At 40.4% G+C, this 24,236-nt stretch overlaps 1 protein-coding gene across 4 annotated transcripts in view; it reads left to right on the plus strand.

Moving 5' to 3' along the window:
* The first annotated feature begins 235 nt into the window (after positions 1-235).
* The window catches only part of CLTA (clathrin light chain A), a 28,286-nt gene continuing 4,285 nt past the window's right edge, over positions 236-24,236 (plus strand). For 3 of the 4 annotated variants that reach the window (XM_060763733.2, XM_060763734.2, XM_060763736.2), the window contains exons 1-4: positions 236-643; positions 15,384-15,421; positions 19,509-19,626; positions 21,449-21,560. In XM_060763733.2, coding sequence (XP_060619716.1) covers positions 442-643; positions 15,384-15,421; positions 19,509-19,626; positions 21,449-21,560 — 470 coding nt within the window. In that variant the 5' untranslated portion in view covers positions 236-441. The remainder of the gene's footprint in view (positions 644-15,383; positions 15,422-19,508; positions 19,627-21,448; positions 21,561-24,236) is intronic. The other variant, XM_060763737.2, reaches the window with a different exon arrangement.

Consider the following 24,236-nt stretch of genomic DNA (forward strand, 5'->3'; position numbering starts at 1 on the left):
TGCTCGCCTGTCAATCATTCTCAAGCCACGCCCAGCCTCGCCGTCAGTAGGCGGGGAGAAAGGTGGGGAGGAGCGCAGCTCATGACGCCAGGAAAAGGATTGCGTGCGGATTGGCCACGCCGCCTCTCCAGCAGGGGCGCAGAAGGGGCTGGTCATGTGGCGTCCACGCGCCACCCCGCTGATTGGCCCACGCCTTGCCCGCTCATCCATTCCGATTGGCGGGACGGCGCCGTCACTCGAAAAGCTTTCCGGATAAGGAAGTGGGGGTGGGAAGAGGAGAGGAGCGCTGAGGAGGACTTCGCGGAGGAGGCCGGAAGTTTGGAGCTGCGCGAGAGACCTTTCAACGGTGTTTTTTTTTTCTTTCCCTTCCCCCGAGCGCGCGCTCCGCTCTTCCTCTTCGCCTCTCACAGCTTCCGTTGGCGGCTCTTATCTTCTTTGCTCATGGCCGACTTCGACGTCTTCGCCGCCTCACAGCCGGCGGCGGGAAACGGCTCGCTGGGCGGGAGCGAGGAGGACCCGGCCGCTGCCTTCCTGGCCCAGCAGGAGAACGAGATTGCGGGCATCGAGAACGATGAGGGATACAACATCCTGGAGAACGGCGAGGTGCCGCCCGGAATGCAAGGCCAGGAGGGACTGTCGGCGGGTGAGGAAGGAAGGAAGGAGTGGAAACGGGAGGGGGGGGGACGGGGACTCATGGGCCTCTTCACGTGATGGCTGCACGTGGGAATGGGCACTCGGTGTCCCTTGCATGTCATGATATTAGGGTGTCCTGGGACCACGCCCCAGCGAATACCGAGGGCCCACTGGGCTTAGCATTAGTCCCACTACATAGTGGTTTTAGTGCTAAACTCATAGAACCATAACTGGAAGGGTCCAGTCCAAACCCCTTCTGCCTTGCAGAGAGACACCCTCCAAGCCCTCCCGACAGATGGCCATCCAGCTTCTGTTTAAAAGCGTTGGTAGGGAGGCTAAGGCCCCTTCCACACAGCTGAATGAAATCCGCCAGGATACTACACTTGGAGGACCATCATCCTTGGACTATGAGGGATCGTCTAAGTAAGTAAGTAAAGCCAGAGCTTTCCAAACTCTTTGTTTGGCTAATGGCTACTCATTAGTGTGTCAGCTGCAGTGTGTCACATGAATGTAATGAGAAACCTCTGAATTTATGTGAAAGGAGGCATCCCACATTATCTGCTTTGAACTGGGATATATGGCAGAAATACAACACCAAATGAAGCACAGAGTGTTAGAGGACCGGGACATCCATAGGGATACCCAGCTGCTTGTTTATAAAGCTGTTGTCCTCCCAATCCTGCTGTACGCCTACGAGACGTGGACTGTCTACAAACATCACATGCAACTCCTGGAATGATTCCATCACCACTGCCTCTGAAAAATCCTGCAGATCTCTTGGGAAGACAAGCGGACAAATGTCAGCGTGCTGGAAGAAGCAAAGACCACCAGCATTGAAGCGATGGTGCTCCGCTGGACTGGCCACGTTGTCCGGATGCCCAACCACCGTCTCCCAAAGCAGTTGCTCTACTACAAACTCAAGAATGGAAAACGGAATGTTGGTGGTCAGGAAAAGAGATTTAAAGATGGGCTCAAAGTGAACCTTAAAAGCTCTGGCATAGACACTGAGAACTGGGAAGCCTTGGCCCTTGAGCGCTCCAGCTGGAGGTCAGCTGTGTCCAGCAGTGCTGTAGAATTTGAAAAGGCACGAATGGAGGGTGAAAGAGAAATGTGCCAAGAGGAAGGCGCGTCAAGCCAACTCTGGAAACCGATGCCTTCACTGCAGGAGAAGATGCAGATCAAGAAGAGGGCTCCACAGTCACCTATGGACCCACCGCCAGTACACTAATCTTGGAAGACTATCCTACTCAGACAATGAGGGATCGTCTAGGTAAAGTATATGGTGGTGTGAACCCAGTTCAAAGCAGATATTGTGAGATTTTCTGCCTTCATATTTTGGTTTATATGGCTGTGTGGAAGAGCCCCAAGATGCTTGTTTATAAAGCCATTGTCCTCCCATCCCTGTTATATGCCTGCGAAACGTGGACCATCTAATGCATTGGGTCTCAACCTTTGGGTCCCCATTTGTTTTCACTTACAACTCCCAGAAATCCCAGCCATTTACCAGCTGTAGGATTTCTGGGAGTTGAAGGCCAAACACCTGGGGGTCCACAGGTTGGAACCACTGGTCTACAGACATTACACTCAACTTTTGGAATGATTCCATCAGCGTTGCTACAAAAAGTCCTTCAAATCTCTTCAGAAGATAGGCAGACAAATACCAGCATTCTGGAAGAAGCAAAGACTACCAGCATTGAAGTGACAATCCAAAACAGTTTCCGTATAGCCCAGAAAACTCACAACAACCTAGTTAATGTATGCCCAACTCAAGAACGGAAAACAGAATGTTGTACAGGAAAAGAGGTTTAAAGATGGGCTTAAAGCCAACCTTAAAAGCCGTGGCATAGACACAGAGAACTGGGAAGCCCTGGCCCTTGAATGCTCTAACTGGAGGTTAGCTGCTACCAAGAGTGCTGTGGAATTCGAAGAGGCATAAATGGAGGGCAAAAGGAAGAACGCATCAAGAGGATCCAATCCTGACCAGGACCACCTCCCATTTAGAAATCAATGTCCTCACTGCAGAAGAACATGCAGATCAATAATAGGTTTCTACAGTCACTTACGCATCCACCACCAAGATCCTACACCTGAAGGGCAATCATACTCAGACACGCGTGATCGCTGATAATGAAAGGCATCCAGAAAAGGAGACTCCAAGGTGACAGCAGATTGCACTGCCAAACAGCTCTGACTGTCAAGATGTTTTTCCTCATGTTTACATGGAATTTTTTTTCTGCTCTTTCAGTCCATTGCTCCATTGGGAACCAGACTTCAAAGCAGCAGAAAACAAATGGTAGGAATGAGAGTCCAGTTCAACTTGAGGAGGAACTTCCTGACCGAAATATGACCTTTTCAACAGTGGAACTCTGCCTTGGAGTCCCATGGAGGCTCCTTCTCTGGAGTTTTAAGCAGAGGCTGGATGGTCATCTTTTGGGAGTGTTTTGATAGTGCTTTTCCTGCAAAATCAGGGGTTGGACTGAATGGCCCTGGAGGTTTTGCTGACTCCAGGATTGTATGATTCAAAGCTTGCTAAAGGACCTCGCTTCCTGTCCCTACCACAAACTGTCACTGTTGAAATGAGTTACTAGCACTTTACTACATGAGCTCTATTTGGGGGTTTATAGATTACTGAGAGACCAAGACATCTCTGTCAGAGAGTTCTAGTTCAAGGGGATGCTGCTAGACCGATGTAAGATTCTCAATACTTTCAGAGCAGTTTGAACTTGAGATGAATCAATCTGGGTTTTTCTTCACAAGATCTATTGGGAGAAAGGGTTGTTGCATTTGCCGCCTTCTGAGGCTGAGAGAGGTCACCCATTGGGTTTACAAGGCAGAGGAGGAATTTGAACCTGGGCTTCTGGATTCAGTAGTCCAACACTCAAACTGCTGCACCATGTATTCAAAGGGAAAGTGCCATGGCTCTTAAAGGGGTATCCAACTAGGAGATTCCTCCTCTCCGGGTGCAGTTTACTACCACTTTACTGCTGGTGGATCAATCTTATGTAATCTTGGGGTTTGTCAATGAGAAACTAGCGCTACTTGAGGGAGAAAGTTAAAAAACTTGTAAAACTACATTTCCCAGGATTCCAAAATATTGACTCATGGCAGTTAAAGTGTCAAACTGCATTGTGTACAACATCTGTGCACCCTCAGTCAACCCATTGCCTACTGCATGGGGTCATAATGTTTGCAGTGATCATAAGGAGCCCATGTCCCTTTGAATGAATGAGGTGGTAGACCAATGCTTTAATGTCTGAGACTAGAAAAACATTATTCCACCCCCACCATCTCTCACTCATGTAAAAATGCTGAATAATATATATAATTCATTTTATATATTATAATATATGTTATAATATTTTCAGTCATGTCTCAAGCTTCTGGATAGGCAAGATCATTAATGATATGGCTTGGTAGGAGAGTGCAGTGGTCATTAAGCAACAACTGTTAGGGCTGTGGAAAGAAGCAGCAAAACTGGGTTCAGATTTCCCTCTCTTCATTAGCCCTTTACTCCTTGTACCCTATCTTGATCCTTAAACCCAAGTTCGTTGGTACCTCCCCTAGTTGACTAACTCTGAAAGGACTAATGCCTATTTAAAGGATTTCTTTTATTTATAAGGAAATTCTACTATGAATTATACTCAAGTCATGTAGGAATTCTTGGCCAGACAGGAGCCACAGTAAACAGGCATGATAATGGCTTGTCTTTATTGCATCTTGTATGAGCCAGTTAGCTATATTGTATCTGAACAAGTACATTCTTTTTTAATTTTCCCAACAAACCTGGGTCATATAAGACATCTTGAATTTTAAAAGTGGCATGGTATATTTTTTAATAGATTTGGACAATAACTGTGCCTAGTAGCCTAACTTGGCTGAGACCATGTATGGTAAGCATGCTTGTGCTCATCCACAGAGTACAAAGTGCTTAAGCTAAAAGACAGGACTCTGTACTATTTCTGAGGATAAAGGTCTTGCGGGATGTTGGGTAGATGGCCAGAGGTCTTGTATAAATGTACAAATATATGCTCTTAATGAGAAAACCTTGCTTCCTATCACTGTGATAGAGCCTGTAAGAGGCAGGTGCAGTTCCACTGTAGATGTAATGCTGTTTGACATTACTTCAACGACTATGACTCAATGCTGTTGAATCATGGGACATGTTATTTCATAAGGTCTTTTAACATTTTTTATGTGAAAGAGTACTGGTGCCTCACTCACTATAGCTCCCATGATCCCATAACATTGAGTGATTAAAGTGGTGCCACACTGCATTAAATTTACAGTAGATGCACCTCTATTCTTAATCTCGCCATCACTGCAGCCATTTTCTAAGCGTTGAAGGTGTGAGGATTTGCTACAGCATTGAGTTCTTACTAGCACATCAAAGAGCCATTGGTAGGGTAGGCAGAAGTTCAGTCCTTCTGAATAGTGTTGCTGGTGTTGGTTGAGCTTTTGGGCAGTAGAATGGGGAATATGGAACAGGGATGCATAAATGTCACAGAAGGCAGCATTTGAGTCAACTGAATCCTACACCTTCCTTGGTGTTTGGTGAAGATCACATAAAGAATTCATGGTTATGAAGATGCACTTTGCAGTTATTGCTTAAGCCACAGATAGTATTAGCACTGTAGTAATGCTCTAGGTTATGTTTTCATGTGCTAAAGCTTACTTCACCATCCATTCTCCCTTTGGAAACACAGATTTCAGGCTTATGTAATGCAATTTCTTCAGATGTTTAGTATGCTCAAGCCCTTTAGATATATTTTCTGTTTATTCAAAGCAGATATTGTGGAATTTTCTGCTTTGATATTCTGGGTTATATGGCTGTGTGACAGGGCACAGGGTTATCCAAGTCCACGCTGCCATATATTCCAGTTCAAAGCAGATAATGTGGGATTTTATTCAGCTGTGTGGAAGTGTCCTCAGAGGAGTAACTCGAGCTATCTTGTAGTTGTCTGTTGACTGTCCTTAGTAACTATGTCCACTCAACAGAATTGTCACTTACAAAAACATGTAAACTGAGCATATCTAGACTGAGTTGTAGTTCACACACGTGCCCTCTTTGCTGCAAGTGCCACAGTGTTCTGTGCTTTTCTAAATTATTTCTGACAGCTTGTCACTTGTGTTAAATTATGAGCTGTGATTGTCTGTGTAACTGCAGTTTTGTGTTTAAAGCACATGCAAAATTTTACTTTTAAAATGTGTGTTCACTCAGCAGAAAGAACACAAAGTGATAAGTTATACAATTGTTTCTTTAAAAACAACAACCAACTAATCTGAAGCACAGCTAAAACCACTGGGTTTTCAACAGACCTGTTGCTCTTGCCATTATTATAAAGCAAGAGCAACCAGTTCTTCTCCAAATAGCTTTGACAGAGAGGAAAGTTTGCAGAGTTTGAGAGAAGAGAAAAGCTCTACGCACAGCTGGTTTAGGCCTATAGAAATGTATGCAGTAGCAGCAAAGAAGTTCTCATCTTGCTTCAAGATGCTTTAGGACATCGTAAGAGTTTCCTTGAGCTAGTCGGATATTTAATTTTTTGATTCGGCTACAGTAGCTTAATACCTACTATCTTGATCCTGCTCTCTTCCTTGGGGACTTTTCCCAGCTGAGTTGTGCTTTAGCTGATAGGAGTTAGGTATTGAAAGTGCACTTGGAGGAGGCATGCTGAAAACTTCCCTTGGACTGTTTCCTTTTTGTATTGATGTATTGGTTTATATGCTATCCTTTCTCTAAAACTGGGATTCAATGTAGCTTGCAGAAATTAAGTAGATAAAAACACATACAAAGACATAAGAAAATATACGAAAAGTTTGGGTTAAAATGGATTTAAAACATTGTTTATAATCCTGCTTATGTTTATCATGTATTCAGATTTGAAACTCACAAAAGATCTCAGGTTGTACCATGTAGTTCTAGCCTGAACCTAAAAACTACATTTATAGTCATCCTATTTGTGTCTCATGCATTTTTAGACCTCTAATGCCTAAGCTATTAAAAGTGCAGGCTGAGCATTTCTTATTCAGAATTCCAAAATCCAACATTTTCCTCATGGGAACCAAGATGGTAACAACTTTGCTTTCTAATGATTCCTTAAAATATAATGATTATTAAAATATAGTGTATAAAATAATCATCAGGTTAGGTATATAGGAAATATAAATGAATTTCATGTTTCGAGTTGCGTTCTGTCTCCAAATGCTCCAATTGTGTACATATAAGGCAAATAGAAGTATTACAAAATACAAAAAAAAAAATCACCAAAACTTGGGGTCCTAAATATTAGAGATGCTAATACTCATTCTATAGGTAACCAGTCTTCCACTTGTTTTCATGAAACATTGGAATTTTCAATCTCTCTGGGATTGGTACTGTTTGCTCATCTACTCTAAAGGATGAGCATCAAGAGGAGTATTTTGGTCAGGCTGTCAGCTACAGTGAGAATCCCCGGAGGCCTGGCTCGTGTCCTATGTGATTGAGCCCTTGAGAACATGCCCAGAATATTTTGCAGATGACTGGAGTCCTGCTGCAGATGTGCCATGATTCCACAACATAGAACTGGGTTTCTGAATCTAAACATAGACAGTTGTTGCCAATCTCCTTTATTGGACGTTATCAAGATTATTAAACATAACATTGCCTCTTGCCTTTAAAACCCTAAATGGCTTAGAACTAGAGTATTTAAGGGATTGCTGCTTCCAATATGGTCCTTCCTATCTTCTAGGTCAGGGGAGGCAACATGCTGCTTGTTTTTCTGTCTTTTTTCTTCTATCAGTGACAAAACATGCAACTGAAAAATCAACAGCTACACCACACAAAGCAATCCCAAATAGGAAGCAGATGGTCTGCCAGACACACTCACAGGCTTCTATAAAAACAGTGGAGCACCGTGGTCCTCCAAATGTGTCTGATTCATGACTCCAAACAGCCTTACCTAGTATAACCAATAGTAAGAGATGTGAGATTTGTAGTTCAGAATCAGTCCAAGGACAGCAGTTCTTCTTTCTTTCTGGTATCGGAGGACAGTCTGCCATCTTCCTCAACCATAATGAGCACTATCACAACTGCTAGTGGTTTTCAATAGCATTGCTGCCTTCACTGAGTTCCATAAAGTTCAGTGTGAGCCCACCCCTGCTTTAAGATAAGCCAGGGAGGTTCTTCTCATTCTGAATAAATCTATATCTCTTGCTTTCTATCGCCACGAAAAGGTCTACTCTGTTGTGGCATCCTTGGTTGTGAAAAATTCCCCATTCTCTTGACTGGTCATCCCCTTAAAGTAATTTCTTTTCTGTCTTTTTTTTTTTTTGGTAGACATTATTGTTCTAGAAGGCATTGAACATCACAGATAGCACTAGAAGTTGTTGTGAAATCTGTCTTACATTTATTTAGTATTTGAGAATACTTTTTAATTTATTTACTTCATTTCTATCATGCTCTACTTGGCCAGATCTTCAGAAAATGGGGCTGACTTATAATACAGAGATTCTCTTTCATTGTCTTTTTCTATAGGGAATGGGCTGTATTTAGAAAAAAAAATGCTGTCATATACATGCACACCTGAGTAAATATGGATAGGAATATATGGCTGTAAGCATTTCCCTGTAAAAGAGATGCTCAAAGTTTAAAGGACACTATTTCCTATATATATAATAAAACTGGACTTCTTTAAAATGCTCATTTTAATCTTACAAATTGTAATATAAGCTGACATTCTGTTTATTTTTTGTATGTAAACATTGCCTTTATTTGCAATGGGTTTAAAAATGGATCGGTGGATGGATGTAATGTAACTAGCCTACATGCACTAAGTCTTGCAGTACTATCATGTCTTCTTGAGAATATTAGTTCCTTGTTTAATTTGTGATGTATAATATATGTAATTTACTATGCAGTAACAAAAAGATTTGGAATTCTGCCTTCAACTATTTTATATAGAGCTGTCCAATTACTCAATACAAAAGAAATTTAACTAGCTGCATGTAGGCACACTGTTTTCTTTTTGCACCCTTGTTAATTTTAAGAACTTAAGTAGGGAGAGCAGCAGCTGGGGATTTGTGGATTTACTTTTTATAACTCTAAACCTATGAACCATCTTATTCAATTTAGTGCTCTTGAAATGTGACGCTTGAGCCAAGCTATACCCCTTTTGGTAAGGAAATGTGACATTCTGGCAGTAGCTGTGGCATGCAGGTGTCTTCCTATTTGAATCCAGTGTGAGCAAAATTGTGTAGTAAAAATGACTGGTTTAGGAGGAGTCTATAAAAAGATGCTTTGGAATATCTTTCAAGAGTGAATGACTCACTCTAAATAGCTTGGCTGAATTATTCGGAAATGTTAATTTGGAGATCATTTGAATAAAGCCAATGTTTCCCAAAACTGGCTCCTTCTGTATGAGTTGGACTACAACTCCCAGCTTTATACAGCAAAGGCATACATACTGGAAATGGGAATTGTAGTCTAACACCTGGAAGGTATTGTTTTGGGGAAGTTTGGTGTAACATCAAAAAGAAATTACTATTTCTAGAGTCATTACTATTTCTGGAGCTCGGCATCCTTTGAAATGGCAGAAATTGCTAAAATACACAATCTCTGAGGATGCCTGCTATAGATGCAGGCGAAATGTCAGGAGAGAATGTTTCTAGAACATGGCCATACAGCCCGAAAAATCTACAACAACCCATTGCTAGAATAATTCTGTCCTAGAGTTAAAATCTTCAATATGGACCCCCCCCTTTTTTTCCCAACAACCCATTGCTAGAATAATTCTGTCCTAGAGTTAAAATCTTCAATATGGACCCCCCCCCCCTTTTCCCTTTTCTTTTAGCAAGCAGTTATTCTAAATATTAGGACAATAGCCATTGAAATGTCACCATGCAGGCCTTGTTAACACATCTAGTTGGGCAGCAGTCCCATTGCCAAATGTGTTCAGGATGAACAAGCTTGAATAAAACCACAAATTGTCTTCTGGAAAAACAGAAACAGCAACAACATCAAATTAGGCTGCCATGTTTGATATTCATAGTTTAGTGGACTATGAACACTGTCTCACAATAACGTTGACACCGTCATATACCCTATATTGTGTTTGGAAGACAGACCATGGAGATGGGAGTTAGCTTTTGGTCCCAGTGTGCCAGCAGAGTGGGAAGAAAAAATCTTAAAAGATCTTAGATCCTCCCACCAAAAGCCCTCCTCTTCCTCTCTGGATGTAGGTGAACAAACACTCCAAAACTCAAAGTCAGTACTCACCAAACCCTCCCAATATTTTCTGTTGGTCATGGGAGTTCTCTGTGCCAAGATTGGGTCAATTCCATTAGTGGAGTTCGGAATGCTCTTTGATTGTAGGTGAACTATAAATCCCAGCAACTACAACTCCCAGATGTCAAGGTCTATTTTCCCCCAAACTCCACCAGTGTTCACATTTGAGCCAAGTTTGGTCCAGATCCATCATTTGAGTCCACAGCGCTCTCTGGATGTAGGTGAACTACAACTCAAAAACTCAAGGTCAATGCCCACCAAACCCTTGCAGTATTTTCTGTTAATCATGGGAGTTCTGTTTGCCAAGTTTGGTTCAATTCCATCGTTGATGGAGTTCAGAATGGTCTTTGATTGTAGGTTAACTATCAATCCCAACAACTACAGCTCCCAAAGGACAAAATCAATCCTCCCAGCCCCACCAGTATTCAAATTTGGGCGCATTAGGTATTTGTGCCAAATTTGGTTCAGCACAGGAAAATACATTCTGCATATCAGTTATTTACAATTAATAACAGTAGCAAAATTTCAGTTATGCAGTAGCAAAATAATTTTATAGTTCGGGATCACCACAACATGAGGAACTGTATTAAGGGTCGCGGCATTAGGAAGGTTGAGAACCACTGTCTTAGACCATCTTCTTTCAGAGTTCCTGTTTTACAGCTTTTTTCTTAAATCTAGGTATTGGTTTATAAACTGATGTGAGCTTTTTTGTCCTGTTCAGTCCTTCTCTGTTGTTAAGGCTAATGGTCCCAAGTGATTTAAAAAAAAAGACTTTCAAAGTACAGTACTCTCTCTGAGCTGGTGTCTAGCTGCAGGGTTCTACTTTGGTTTAAAATACAGTTGTACACATAGTGGTCCATGGAGTGCCTGTCTTTTCACAGTACTTCTTCTCCATTTTAAAGTGTTTTTACTTTACTATGCTGAATTATATATAAGATTTGGAAATATCTAAATAAGATACTTTTTTTTGCCCCAGTTCTGGGGAAATCACAAAGAAACACCTGATTGAGACAAACCAGTAAGTGCCAAGCTGTCTACCCCAGTAGATTGTTGAGCCTATCTAGTACTTACTCTTAAGTCAGGGACATGGAACAGATTTGGGTGGACTGCAGCTCCTATCATCTCTCACTGTTGGCTAGAACAGATGAGAATTATAATCCAGTATTGTTTGAAGACGCTTAAATATCTTAATGGCATAAGATCCTGTCTGACCCTGCAAGCTAAGTGAGTTCAGGCCTGATCAGTACTTGGTAAGGATCAGCAAGAAATACTAGGTGCTATAGGCTAAGCTGTATTTCAGAGGAAGGCAATGGTAAATCACTTGGATGTTTCTTAAAGAATAAAATCTTATAGAATTCACGAGGACACTATACGTTTTTGAAGGCAGATAAAGTGTGACAGCTTTGTTTTACTCATCTTGGCTTCTAGGATGAGATGAGATTTAATGTAGGACCCATTTATTTGTCTTTTTGACAGTCCATTGTATCTTCATTAAGGCCGTATCTCAAATGACTTGATTTCTTCTTGTTTGCGTTCTTCACACCCATGTGAAGAAGGCTGGATTCTTGAGGAACAGACCTAACAGGCTGTCCTTGATTAGCTTCCTGAAACAGGATTTTGTGTTGTTAGGGTATTAGGTCTATTGCTCTTTAAATGGTGCTTTGCCCATTTGAAAAATACCAGCTGAGGTCCCATCTACACATAGCATTTAATGCAGTTTCAGACTGGTATTTGAAGAAAGTGGTTTTGCTGTGCAGATGATTACATAGGGAATCCTGGAACCAGTTTGAGGCCCGGATGGTGATTATAGAAACCACAGAACACTGATGCACATTAAGGGCTTTCTATCACTTGCTTTCTTGTCTGACTGCCACAGAGTGAAGCATTAAATATAGTCAGTATAGATCGGGCCATAGAATAGTGAGAATAGCTGACTTCCCTGATCATACAATAAGCTGTTCAGTGTGTTTCATGTCGTCTTCCATACAGTTTGACTTGGCATTTTAGTTTGATCCTGCCAGAATTCACGTTCTGCATTTTACACATCAGTCCCGGTGGTACAGTGGGTTGAAGCGCTGAGCTGTTGAACTTACTGACCGAAAGGTCGCAGCTTCGATTCTGGGGAGCAGTGTAAGCTCCTACTGTTAGCCCCAGCTTCTGCCAACCTAGCAGTTCGAAAACATGCAAATGTGAGTAGATAAATAGGTATCGCTCCAGTGGGAAGGTAACAGCGCTCCATGCAGTCATGCTTGCAACATGAACTTGGAGGTGTCTACAGACAATGTTGGCTTTTTGGCTTAGAAATGGAGATGAGCACCAACCCTCAGAATTGTGTCAGGGGAAAACCTTTACCTTTTTACAGTGCTATTAATCTTATGTAACTGCTTTCTGCGTTTCCTGTTGCTGATATACCATAGTTGTTGTTCTTAAAGTTCGTGGAGCCATTTTTACAGTGGTAAAGAAAGGGGGAAATTCTGTATTTCAGCGTGGATTTTTTTACTTTCATTAAAAATAAACCCTAAATGCATCCCCTTACACAGGAATTTTAAAAAAGCAAAAACAAAAAGCTGATCTTCCACCACTTTAACAAACTATTAAGTGTACTGATAGTACAATTGACTAGCATAGTTAATTATCTGGACAATTACTGAATGTTAACCATGCAGTACAACTGACTCACATCAATTGTACTGCATTGATAAGCAATCTTATCAATTTTCAGTAAAGTCAAACCTTGGCTTTCAAAGCATTTTCCCAGTGTTTCCTCAAGTCTTTCATAAGTGGCTTCTGCTGTTCTTTCATGTGAAGTTAAAATTCATCACTTCCCAAATTGATTATAAATTTTAAATATATAGAATGAACTATAGATCCCTTATAATTATAACTCATTTTACTGTACTCCAGCACTCAAAACTCTACACCATGCTGACTCACAATTCACTCTATAATGATGTTTAATCCATCAGATACTACATAAATTAGGAATTAAAATCAATTCAGAATTCTGTACCTAATTGATTTTTATCCTGAATCAATGCAACATCTGATAGATTACAAACAAATTAATCTTTTCAAACTAATTTTTAAATTCTTCCTGGAATTTTGTTATTTTTTATTATCATAAAGCAAATAAATATATTTGTTAAAATAGTTGTATCTATTTTGTGCCTCTTCTCTGATTTATACCTAGGTTATCAATATCTATTTCTTTTAAAATATAAAATTTAAAATATAATTACAAAAAAAGGAAAATGGCAGAGAGAAAAATGAGGGAATGTATACTCTATGAGCAAAGGTTCAACAGTTGAACTTTCTGCCTTGGAGTGTGGTGGAAGTTCCTTCCTTGGAAACTTTTAAACAGAGGCTGGATGGCCATCTGTTAGGGATACTTTGTGCTTTTCTTGCATGGCAGCAGGTTGGACTAGATGGGCCATGTGGTCTCTACCAACTCTAATATTCTTTGATTCTATATCAGGGTGTACCAGTTTCCCCTTAGATTGGCCCCTTTTGTTTTGCAGTTCTTCAAACACTTGCCAGAAAACAATTGTTGGTTGCATACTTGTAGATGGAGTTGCAGACCAAAAATTCATTTCTTCTCTTGAATTCATCGTAGGCTTGCTATAGGACTGGGACATTTCATTTGACTTACTGGGTCACAGTTTGTCCAAGCTTCATTTTCATCTTCCAGATTTAGTTATATTTCCCATAACTTAGATGCCTCTGGATAGATGCCTTTGGATTGTGGAGTTTTGGAGGAATAGTTCAGGAGAAATGCCTCTAGAACATGGCCATATAGCCCGAAAAAACCCACAAGAACTGAGTGATTCCGGCCATGAAAGCCTTCGACAATACTTTTGGAGGAATAGTTCTTGGAAGCAACTGCTTGTTCCCATTGGCTACTATAACAGTTGCTGTCATGCATTTGCTCTTAGCGGATGGAAATGAACTGGGCAGTCAAAGCTATATTTAACATATCTTTACTTTGAAAGAAAGGGAAAATGGCATTCTTTCTGGAACAGTCTGGCTCCTGTGTCAGATTCCCATGGCAAGTTAGAAACATTGTCAGTGGTTGTTAGACTTACATTGCTAAATAATGTAGGCTCTGAGCCTGGACTATTGAAATAAATATGATGCCAAGCATTGTGTTAGTACTGTTCTATTTTAGGAATACAATTCTCATACACATCTTTTTTTGGCCTATAATCTGGTGTTTGAGGCCTACAGAAAGGATACAAATTTCAGCTTGCTTAATGTTTATATTGAGCTCCATTTATTTTTTTTTAAAGTTACAGAATATACAATAGTATACGGGATTGCATTCTTGCGAAATATTTATCAGCTCCTGTGTTTGCCCTTTCTAAATTACATGTATGCTCGTGATCTCCCCAAGTGAAAGAATACTCTTATTCTGACACATAATTATCTGATTTTTCATTCATTCTTAGCGTATTATACAGTATATACCTTTCTTTTGGTAACCAACAGTTTGCAAAGGCTCTTAAGATTTGGGATTATTGTGCAAGGTACAGGGTGAGGCAGCATAACTTCCTTTTTTCAAAACTTAATAAAACCCATTGTATGAATCAGATTTTTTTTTTATAATGTAGGCACATACCTAAAGTTTTGTTTTACGTAGTTTTGAAGATCAAATTAGGTAGGTGACATCCCCCATTCTCCATACACTGAGTAAACTGATTTCTGGCATTTGTCATGACTCTTGCCAGCACAGCAGCCGTTATGTTAGCAATTTCTTCCTGGATGTTGGTCCTCAAATCTTGTAGGGTCCTTGGACGGTTCACATAAACACGGGATTTCAAAAAACCCCATAGAAAAAAATCACAAGGGGCCAGATCTGGAGAATGGGCCGGCCACTCCAAATCCGCTCGAAAAGTAGGCCTCAATGGCAAAAGCACACTCCTCACTGTTCCAATGCATGATGGTGACTGAACTGGGTCAGGACAAAACTTTATACTCCCGCCTCTCGAACAAAACCACAAGCGCTCTGCTACATCTTCAACTGACTGAATGGCGCGCATTTAAAAAAAGAAAGTTATGCTGCCTCACCCTGTAAAAAAACTGATTAGGAAAAAGAGAGCTGTTCCCATTCTTATGAAGTCTGGTATTGAGCTTCATTGTGTCATTAACAGCTGACAAATTGTCAGCTGCCAGATCTTTCTAGTTCTGATGCAAACCAATCGGTTGAGATTTTTAGAGAAGTTGTATTTGCTGTATTGTATCATGAAATGGAATTGAGAAATAGTGGTTTTCCTAAAATCATAACGTGAGCTCTTGATTGAAGTGAATGTATCGGGTTTTTTCCCAATAGCTTGTATCATTTTTCATTTCTCTATTGAGGAGAGCTGAAGCCACGCATAAAGGCTAACAAAGTCTCCATCTTACAGTTCCCTTTTTACATATGCTATATTAATACACTGTCTATAGAAATGCTTTCTTGCTGAAAGATCTAAAGCAGATCCATTTTTCGTTACAGATTCAATTGATGGAGTGACGAATGGTGATCTCTACCAGGTAAATGGAAAAGTACACTCTACTGTAACAAATAGAACTGGTCATTAAATGGGTTGCATTGCTCTTCTGGCTTTTCTTCATCCAACATGCTGCATTTCCTGAAGAAATGTATTTGTCACATATACTGAAAGTGCCAACTCTTTTCTTTTTGTAGCCCCAGACATGTCCTTTTTATATATTTTTTCATGTGAAAACGACTTTAATATGCTCTGAAATACCCCATGGAGTGCTACTATTGCTCAAAAGTAGTTCTGATTCCCCCAAACTGAAATACATTTCACCAAAAATCCTAGAGGTTCATAACTTGTCTAAGGGGAAGGGTAAGAGGAAAATGGAACATAAAGGGAAGGAAGAGCACCCTAGAGAAATTATACTGGACTACTGGTTAACATATGCCCTAGTCTAGAAAGCTGTGATGGTCCACAGTCGTGTGTTCACAAGCATGTTTGTAATGTCTGTTTGTAGTGTCTGTCACATTTGACTCTGAATCGGCTCTTGGCAGTTAGACTAAACAGCTTTCTTGTATGCAAAGTTAAATATTCCCATTGCTCTACCAAGGATAATAGAGCAATGGGAAACTTTTGATAACAACAGGCCAAAAACCCTTGAGAACAAGGAAACAGGCTTGCGTATAGTTTTTCAGGTGCATAAGTGTTCTGAAGAGTTATTAGCCTTGCCGTGTTATGTTTTACAAAAGGGTATTATTTATGGGACATGTCTAAATTTGGTTTACTACAAACTCTGCTGAGTAAACAGACCTTTTGCACCAGGGTTTAAAAACCAAAGGAAATTTAATGCCTTTGAACAGAAACATAATCCATAAGTGGAGCAGCATTAAGGTCTATAGAGTTGGATGAGATGATATCCTAAATGGACTGAGTTGCAAAATGTAATTGTGATGTCTTTAAGCACTTACAAAATGCTTGCAACATAATGGTGTGTGTGTAGGGAATTTATGCTTATAGAGTAATTTGAATATTACTTTCGTTTACTGCACATTTTAATGTGAAGGCAGCTTTTATAGCTAAAATAACTACTTAGTATAGCCATAGGTTAGCCCTCAATTATTTTTATTAACTTTATTTGTACCTTGTTTCCCCCCTGAAATTGGGATTTTATAAAGTGTTGTATAAATAAAATGAGATTAAACCATTAACTCAAAAACTGTACTAAATATACAGTACATTTTTAAAAGAAGTTTAAAAACAGCATCATTGTACAACTGATCCATATGTTGGAATTTTGCCATGTGCAAAATTTGATCGTAGCATTTTTGGAGAGTTGTGTTCTCTGTCTATTGGAGCAATTAATCATAAGTTTGTTTGACTGAATGTTATCCTTTGGAAGGAACCATCCACATGTTTGGGTAATTCCCTGCATGTCAAAATGCTTAGCAGAAGATCCAAACTCCAAAGATTCTCTTCAGTCAAAACTTTTGACTTGATTTATAGAGACTACACATGCATAAGAGAAAATCTGAATAGGAAGCTATTCATGCAGATAGGTTTCTTCAGAGAGAAAAGAAAGATGGAACAAAATAATTGGCTTTGCTGACAGTTTCCAGCAGATCATGATCAGGGAAAATGCAGCTGCAAAAAACAAAACCCTAAATATGAAATCTTTATGCTTTAGAGGCCTTCCACTCAAACTATATATTTAGCATGATGTGAAAAATATTTCTGATTTGGTGCCAGGCACATGAGACATGTAAAAATGCCATTCAGGTTGGAGACAACTTACATTTTTGTAGAACCAGTACATTTCAAAGACAGGTGACAGCATTGGCAATATCTATCAAACAGGGAATTGGGTTTTTTCCTTACATCCTCATGTAAGAAAGTTTCTAAGGAAAGCAAGCTTAAAAGGTGACAATAATTAAGCATAGATCCTCTGCTTGGAATTTAAATCTAGTATTGAATGCACTGACACAACTGCCATTTTAGGCACTTTGGGAGACATTGAAGTTACTGACTTATAAGATAGTCTTCCTAGTAGCCATAACATTGGCTCGAGGAGTATTATACATGACAGCTTTGTTAATACAGTCCATGCTTGTCAAGGTGGAATCAGGATGAGTTGACCTTTACATTAGCTCCCACTTTTCTACCAAAGTGCTATTTGACCAAAGTGCCTTGTCACACTAGAGCTTAAAGAGTAGGCAAAGAGTATGCATCCCATCCGAAATCCTGTGGCTGCCTCTTGCAGAATTCTGGCACTTGTAGTTTAGTGAGACCGTGGACCTCTCTGGGTTAGCATTTTAGGCCTCTCTTCTAAACAATAAGCCCCAGTGTCCTGCAAGAGACAGCCGCAGAAATTCAGATGAGATACATACCAAATGCTTGGTATGTACTACTACTTTGCTTACTACTTAAGCTCTAGTGCAGGGGTCCTCAACCTAAGGTCCAAGGGCCAGATATGGCCCTCCAAGGTCATTTAGCCAGCTCTCACTCAGGGTCAACCTAAGTCTGAAATGACTTGAAAACACACAACAACTATCTTATCTCATCAGCCAAAGGAAGGCCCACACTTCCAATTGAGATACTATTAAGTTTATATTTGTTAAAATTGTTCATTTTAATTATTGTATTGTTTTAAAGTGTTTTTGCACTACAAATAGGATATGTGCAGTGTGCATAGGAATTTATTCATTTTTTTTTTCCAAATTATAATCCGGCCCTCCTACAGTTTGAGGGACTGTGACCTGGCGCTCTGTTTAAAAAGTTTGAGGACCCCTGCTCTAGTGTGATACTGGCACCATAAATCGACCCCCCTCCAAATCCCATACTTGCACTAGGGAAAAAAGTGGCACTCACATGAGGACATAGATTAGAAGGACAAGCGACAAACGAGTTATTTATTTCATTCAATTCAAAAACACTAGGGAGCAAAGTATCTAAAGTTTTGATTGCATGTTGATTAAAGATATGCATATTTCTTATGATTCAGCAAAGTTTCTTAGACTGCAAAATGTGGTTTAAGTCAACAAGTATGGCTTATGTAGAGTTTACATTTTAAGAGTATTTCTGTAAAACAGTGGGAAGAAAGAAACAGTATTAGGCATTGTAAGATAGACAACTACAGTTCTATGTAAGTTGCTTTTGTACAGACCATCTTGTGGTGAATAATGTAGTTGAGACAGTTATAGCTGCCTGGGAAAGGAGAGCCCGAGAATCCAGAGAATGAGGGGTTTCCACTTACTATGAGGGTTCATTTTTGGAAGGCCTGGAGAAGCAGTCCACAGCATCCTAATTTGTTCCTGCACAATATATACAAACAGACAAACTCATACAGTATACAAGGAAGTGGAAGGAAGAGAATTGCTTGAATAGTGTTCAGTGTGGTTCCACAACTACAATAATGTTTGCAATAGGGATTTAAGCAGGCTGTACAATGAAACTGAGGTGAAAGCACAGGAGACAACAGGATTAACCAAAAAGAATCTTGGACTTTGGAACTCCTATATGTACTGATGTCTAAAGAATAACCCAAATATGTGAATTGCTCCTTTGGACAATTAATCTGCATGGTAAGTACCAACCCTTGGTGTCTAAAAGATTATGGCATCTTTAACACTGCCATGTTGGGTTTTCTGTTTTCAGAGTTGTATGTTGGACTTTGCTGTCATAGTCAGGGAGAGACTTGCTATTATTCCAAAGTGACAGATTTGTCTGGATGCTTCTCTCTTCTTCCTATTTTCTGCAGATGATTAACTGCTTGCAAGGGTACGTCCAGGTATCTCCTAGCTAACCAGCTTCATCATAGCTGACATGGAGTTACTTCTGATCTGTTAAATGGAAGAGGAGCTTGTTCAGTATCTAGCGAGGAAACTGGGTGGATAATTTCTTGGCAAGGCTATCCAGTTGCCCCCTTTTTCTCCATTCAAAAGTTTGGTCTTTTCTGAAGCAGCTGTCATATAGGAGCCTCGCTGTCCTACTAATCTTATTCAGTCAAATCCTAACCACTAAACTTGAACAATGGTATCCTTATTATGTTTAAATTTCTCTGATGAAAGTAGTACTGCTTTCAAACTGTGAGTTATTCAGTGAAGCTTGTTAAAATACCTGTGTATTTTGTCTGGCTGCTTCAGGAAAGCAATGGTCCGACAGACTGTTATGCTGCAATTTCACAAGCCGATCGTCTGCAGACAGAGCCAGAAAGTCTTCGTAAATGGAGAGAAGAGCAACAGGAACGCTTAGAAGTACTTGGTAAGGTCCCATACCATATGTCCTTCAGCCAGTTTTTAATAAGAGGCAGCATTTCACATTAGCCAGAGCTCAATGGGGCAATAACACACAAATTACAGGCCAGGGTTCCTTTGTCTTTAACTTAAGAGCAACATTGGGTGGAATATATCTCTATATATCTCTGCATGGGACTTCCATGGGAAACTTAGTTTTAAACATCCTTTCAATCAGACTAGAAGATCTTGTAGCTGTCTCCAGGAACTAAGTCAATTGATGCACAGAATACAAAGTTTTACCATTTTTGGCAAGGCATTCCAAATGAAAAGCTTCAGAAATATAATAGTGTACTATTGTGCCTATTAGGCCTGGGTAACAACGGAAAAATTTGTTTCTAAAATCGATTCGTTTTTGGGTTTTTTTGCATTTCGATATGTAAAAGAATTCCAAAATTTTCCTTAAAAAAAGTTCGGTATTTACGAAATTTCGTAAATGGTAAAAAAAAAACGAAACAATAACGGAACAATAACGAATCGATTCGTTAATGGCGGCCGCGATCGCGCAATACGCTAAAAAAACTTCTGAAGCTTCCCTCTCCCTCTGTTGTTGACTGTTGGTGTGATATTATAATTTTTTTTCACTAATTAAACAAAAAACAACTATAAAACTTGCCCCAGACATGCGGAAATAATAACGAAACGACCTCAAACCAATAACGAAACGAATACATAACGAAATACGAAGCATTTACGAAACGAATTGAAAAATTCGTTTTGTTTTTAAGTTGCTCCAGAATGGTTCGTTATCGCTTCGTTAACAAAAAATAACGAATTTTTAACGAATTACGAATTAACGAAACGAAACCGCCCAGCCCTAGTGCCTATATTATGTGACTGCCTTCCTGATGGTGCTGTTTTGAGGGTCAAAAATAGGCATTTAGAGCTCTAAGGACCTAATCCAAAGAGATGTTGGTAAGCAGCACTTTGGACTTTTGAGATTTCAATGGGAGTATCTTCATTTAGAAACTTCTTCAGACATTGAAGACCAGAGACCATAACTTCAAACGAACTGAGATTCTTAAGAAATGAAGTTACTAATATCTCATTTCGTGGAACTTGTTGTTGTGCTGGCCAACAAAAAATATCAGAACAATTTTGAAAAAGGAGAATTGTTGGGTTTTTTTTTCTTTGCTGGTTTTTGAGAAACAGCAAAGAATTGGCGGTCTGCAAGGATGTTGCCCAAGGGACACCCAGACATTTGATGTTTACTATCCTTGTGGGAGGCTTTTCTCATGTCCCCACATGTGGAGCTGGAGCTGACAGAGGGAGCTCAACCAACTCTCCCTGGATTTGAACCTCTGACCTATCAGCAGTCCTGCCGGCAGGGCCGTAGCCAGTGGGGGGAGGGGTGTGGTTTAAAAGTTCAACCCTGCCCTCAAATGTGTCAGGTTAAAAAAGAAACCTGGTTTACTCATAACCAGTTAAAATTCTTGAGTAAACCAGGTTGGGGGGGGGGTTAGAACCTGGGGGGGGGCGTAAAACTCATTGTACCCCCAGGGTTTGGGAATTGGTGAAGTTGGATTAATTCCTGAACTTCTGTAGCTGATCTATAGGATCAAACTTCTGGTTACATCCATTAGTCCCCTTGATCCTAACCTGTTTTTCCTGCACTGGTAGAATTACAGTTGCAAGCTGGCTAGTTTCTGTTTCCTCTGTTAATTCCTTGCTATCTGACAAGTCTGTGGCTTCCAAAGCCTGGATTACATACACGGTGGTATCTCAGCTGTACTTAGTCCCCAAGAGTAAACAATAGTGTTTAAGCCACATTTGTCTGCTCCTTTACAAAGATGCAAACTCTCGAAAGCAAGAAGCAGAATGGAAGGAGAAAGCAATCAAGGAGCTGGAGGAATGGTATGAAAGGCAAGATGAACAACTAGAGAAAACAAAAGTTAACAATAGGTAAGAAAGAATGACACTACCTGCAAATCAGCTGATGCTTTCTTAGCCTTTTCTCTGGGTTTTACAGTTTACAAAAAACTATTTTTGCCATAATCTTTGATTCCCTGTGAATCACAATTGGCAAATGGAGAGCCAGCCTTGGGAATAGGCTCTACTCCCAACCCTACTTTGTTTGCCTTCACTTATCAGCTTTAAATTTGGAGTAGCAGAAAATGTTGAGAGATAAGTCAAACCTAAAAAAATGCTTCCCCCATTAAATTTTTTGAAGAAGGAATGAGATATCTGCTTGCCATAGATCCAGGGCTGAATGATGGATACAGTAAAACCAACATGGGAAGCAAGGGGATATCCAGCTGAGGCGGGTGGGGGAGGGGGGTTGGGGGAGAAGAGATAGGGTAGGGAAGTCATGCATTCCCAAGGTTGGCTCATATCCAGGCTATTTGGATGATTGTATCTCCCAATACAAACCTGCCCAGGCCCTGAGAGCCTCAGGGCAGACCTTTCTCAGTGACTTCCCCTCGACTCTGGAACTTCCTGTCCAAGGAAGCCAGGATGCCACCTTCTGTGCCGTCCTTCCAGCAGCAGACGAAGACCCTTCCTTTTCATGCAGGGAATTCAAGAAGAAAGTTTTAAACACCAAGTGTTGTGTTGTATTTTTATGTATTTCAAATGGTTTTGATTGTTTTTAATGATTTTAACTGTTTATTCTTAGTACTTCCAATGTTTAATCCCTTTTTAATGTTTTTATGTGTTAAGTTTTTAATTCACACTTTGTTACGCTTTCACTGTTAGCCGCTGTGGGTCTCCTTTAGCCGAGAAAAGTGCTAATAAATGAATAATAAATAGGCTCTTGAGTGATAGAGAGGCAGCATTAGTTGTGTGCTAGTTCTGTATGATGTTGGAGCTACCTATTGCCAGAATAGAAAAATCAAGTTATTGACAGTGGAGATCTGTAGATGGAACTCAAGCAAGATGAGAAATTGGTGGTTGTTTGTATTTGCACTGACAAGGAGGAAGGAGAGAGAATATTATTGAGTGATGGCAGTTTGCTTCTACAAATCACCCTGATAGAAGCTACTTACAACTCTTCCTCTACATCCCAGTGAAGTTACCTCGCTTTATCTTTGAGTTTACTGCCACCTGCAGCCCAAGACTTGGGGAAGTTAGTCTGCCATAACCAAAGAGAGTATAAAATTGATGAGGCATGGAAGTGGCCCATAGGCTACATACAACCCTTAAGGTCTTCCATCAGCCCTGCTGGAGCCTCCAGTCACATTTTTTTTAAAAATGTAAATTTTGAAGTAATCTTACAGAAAACCCTCCAAATAGACCAGGCATGCACAACATACAGTCCATGGGCTGGGTGTGGCCCACAGAGGGCTTTCCTGTTGGCCGTGTATGGGGCTGGGCTTTCCCTTGGCCAGTTGGCCCTTTTGCTGCCTGTCTTGCTGGACAGGCAGGTAGGCAAGGAGGAGGAGTGGCCCACAGAAGGGTTTTATTTTTCCAAAATTGGCCCTTTACAAGGGCCAAGTTGTTCAGGCCAGAAGTAGACAAAAAAGAATCCCCTGACAACACATCTGAATTCCCTTGTACATTGTATTGAGGGGTCTCTCAAAATAATAAAAGGAAATGATGTCACATCGCTTCCAGTATCCATTCTGAGAGGATTACAGACTTGTTTAAAACAGATTTCTTTTTGCTTGCTGTGGGAGAGAAGAGGCCTGCAAGATGGAAAAGGGCACCTGTGCCATTCACCCCTCCATTACTGTAAAACAAGTATGGGCAGTTTTCCTATGTCACTTAACCCAACACACCTTCCTGAATCCCAGGCTGTATCCATTTTGCAGAAGACCCTCAGAACCCAAGTCCTCCAGGTCCAGTTTACTGTTCCTTCTTATAGAGGAAGATGGGAATCAGTGATAACACTAGTCTTATGTGCTTTCTTCTCCCTCTCCATAACCCAGCACTGGACCTGGGTCCCTGAAGTGAAGAGGTTAAATATCTACTGCATTCTTGGCATTCCCAAATGTTGCAGTCCAGCAGTTCTGTACTGTTTGAACAATCAATCTCATGGCCAACAGAAGAGATAAGGATTGTTTCTTTCTACAAATGTTGGCAATACCTCAACCCTTTGGATGCAATGGAAAGTGGTCCTTGCCTAACAGATTTTCATTGCCTTTGTGAACCTTGTGACAAATGTGGATTGCATCAAAAAGAGGACATGATGAGTAGAGAATTGCCTTTTTCCAGCCTGTATGAATCAGACAGGCCTGTTGCAGACATAAAACCCCCTTAACAACCATGGCTCGCATATCAATATTCAGCTTCAGTGGATAGGTGCTCTCTGGATCAGGTTTTTTTTTTTTTAGTAATTGGTTTAGGTTGATGTTTATGTAATTTAAAATGTAATGTGTGTGACAGCGAGGCTACTTTGAGGAGTCTGGCTTGATCTCCAAATCATGATGTGAAGGAAACCACTGTTATAGCTGCTCAGGGTCACAATGTTCCTCACCTTTGCAGCTCAGTGCTTTGTTTTTCTTAACTGATTTCATTTTCCTTAACTATTCTCAATGTATGTGGCAACGTCTCAATATTTTTGGGGTCAGACTAATATGTTGCATGTCTAACATATTAAACCTAGCTCAGCTGTACTTTCTTCTGCTTATTCTTCTCTTT

This window comes from Anolis sagrei, chromosome 2 (assembly GCF_037176765.1).
Source record: "Anolis sagrei isolate rAnoSag1 chromosome 2, rAnoSag1.mat, whole genome shotgun sequence".
NCBI classification, from domain to species: Eukaryota; Metazoa; Chordata; class Lepidosauria; order Squamata; family Dactyloidae; genus Anolis; species Anolis sagrei.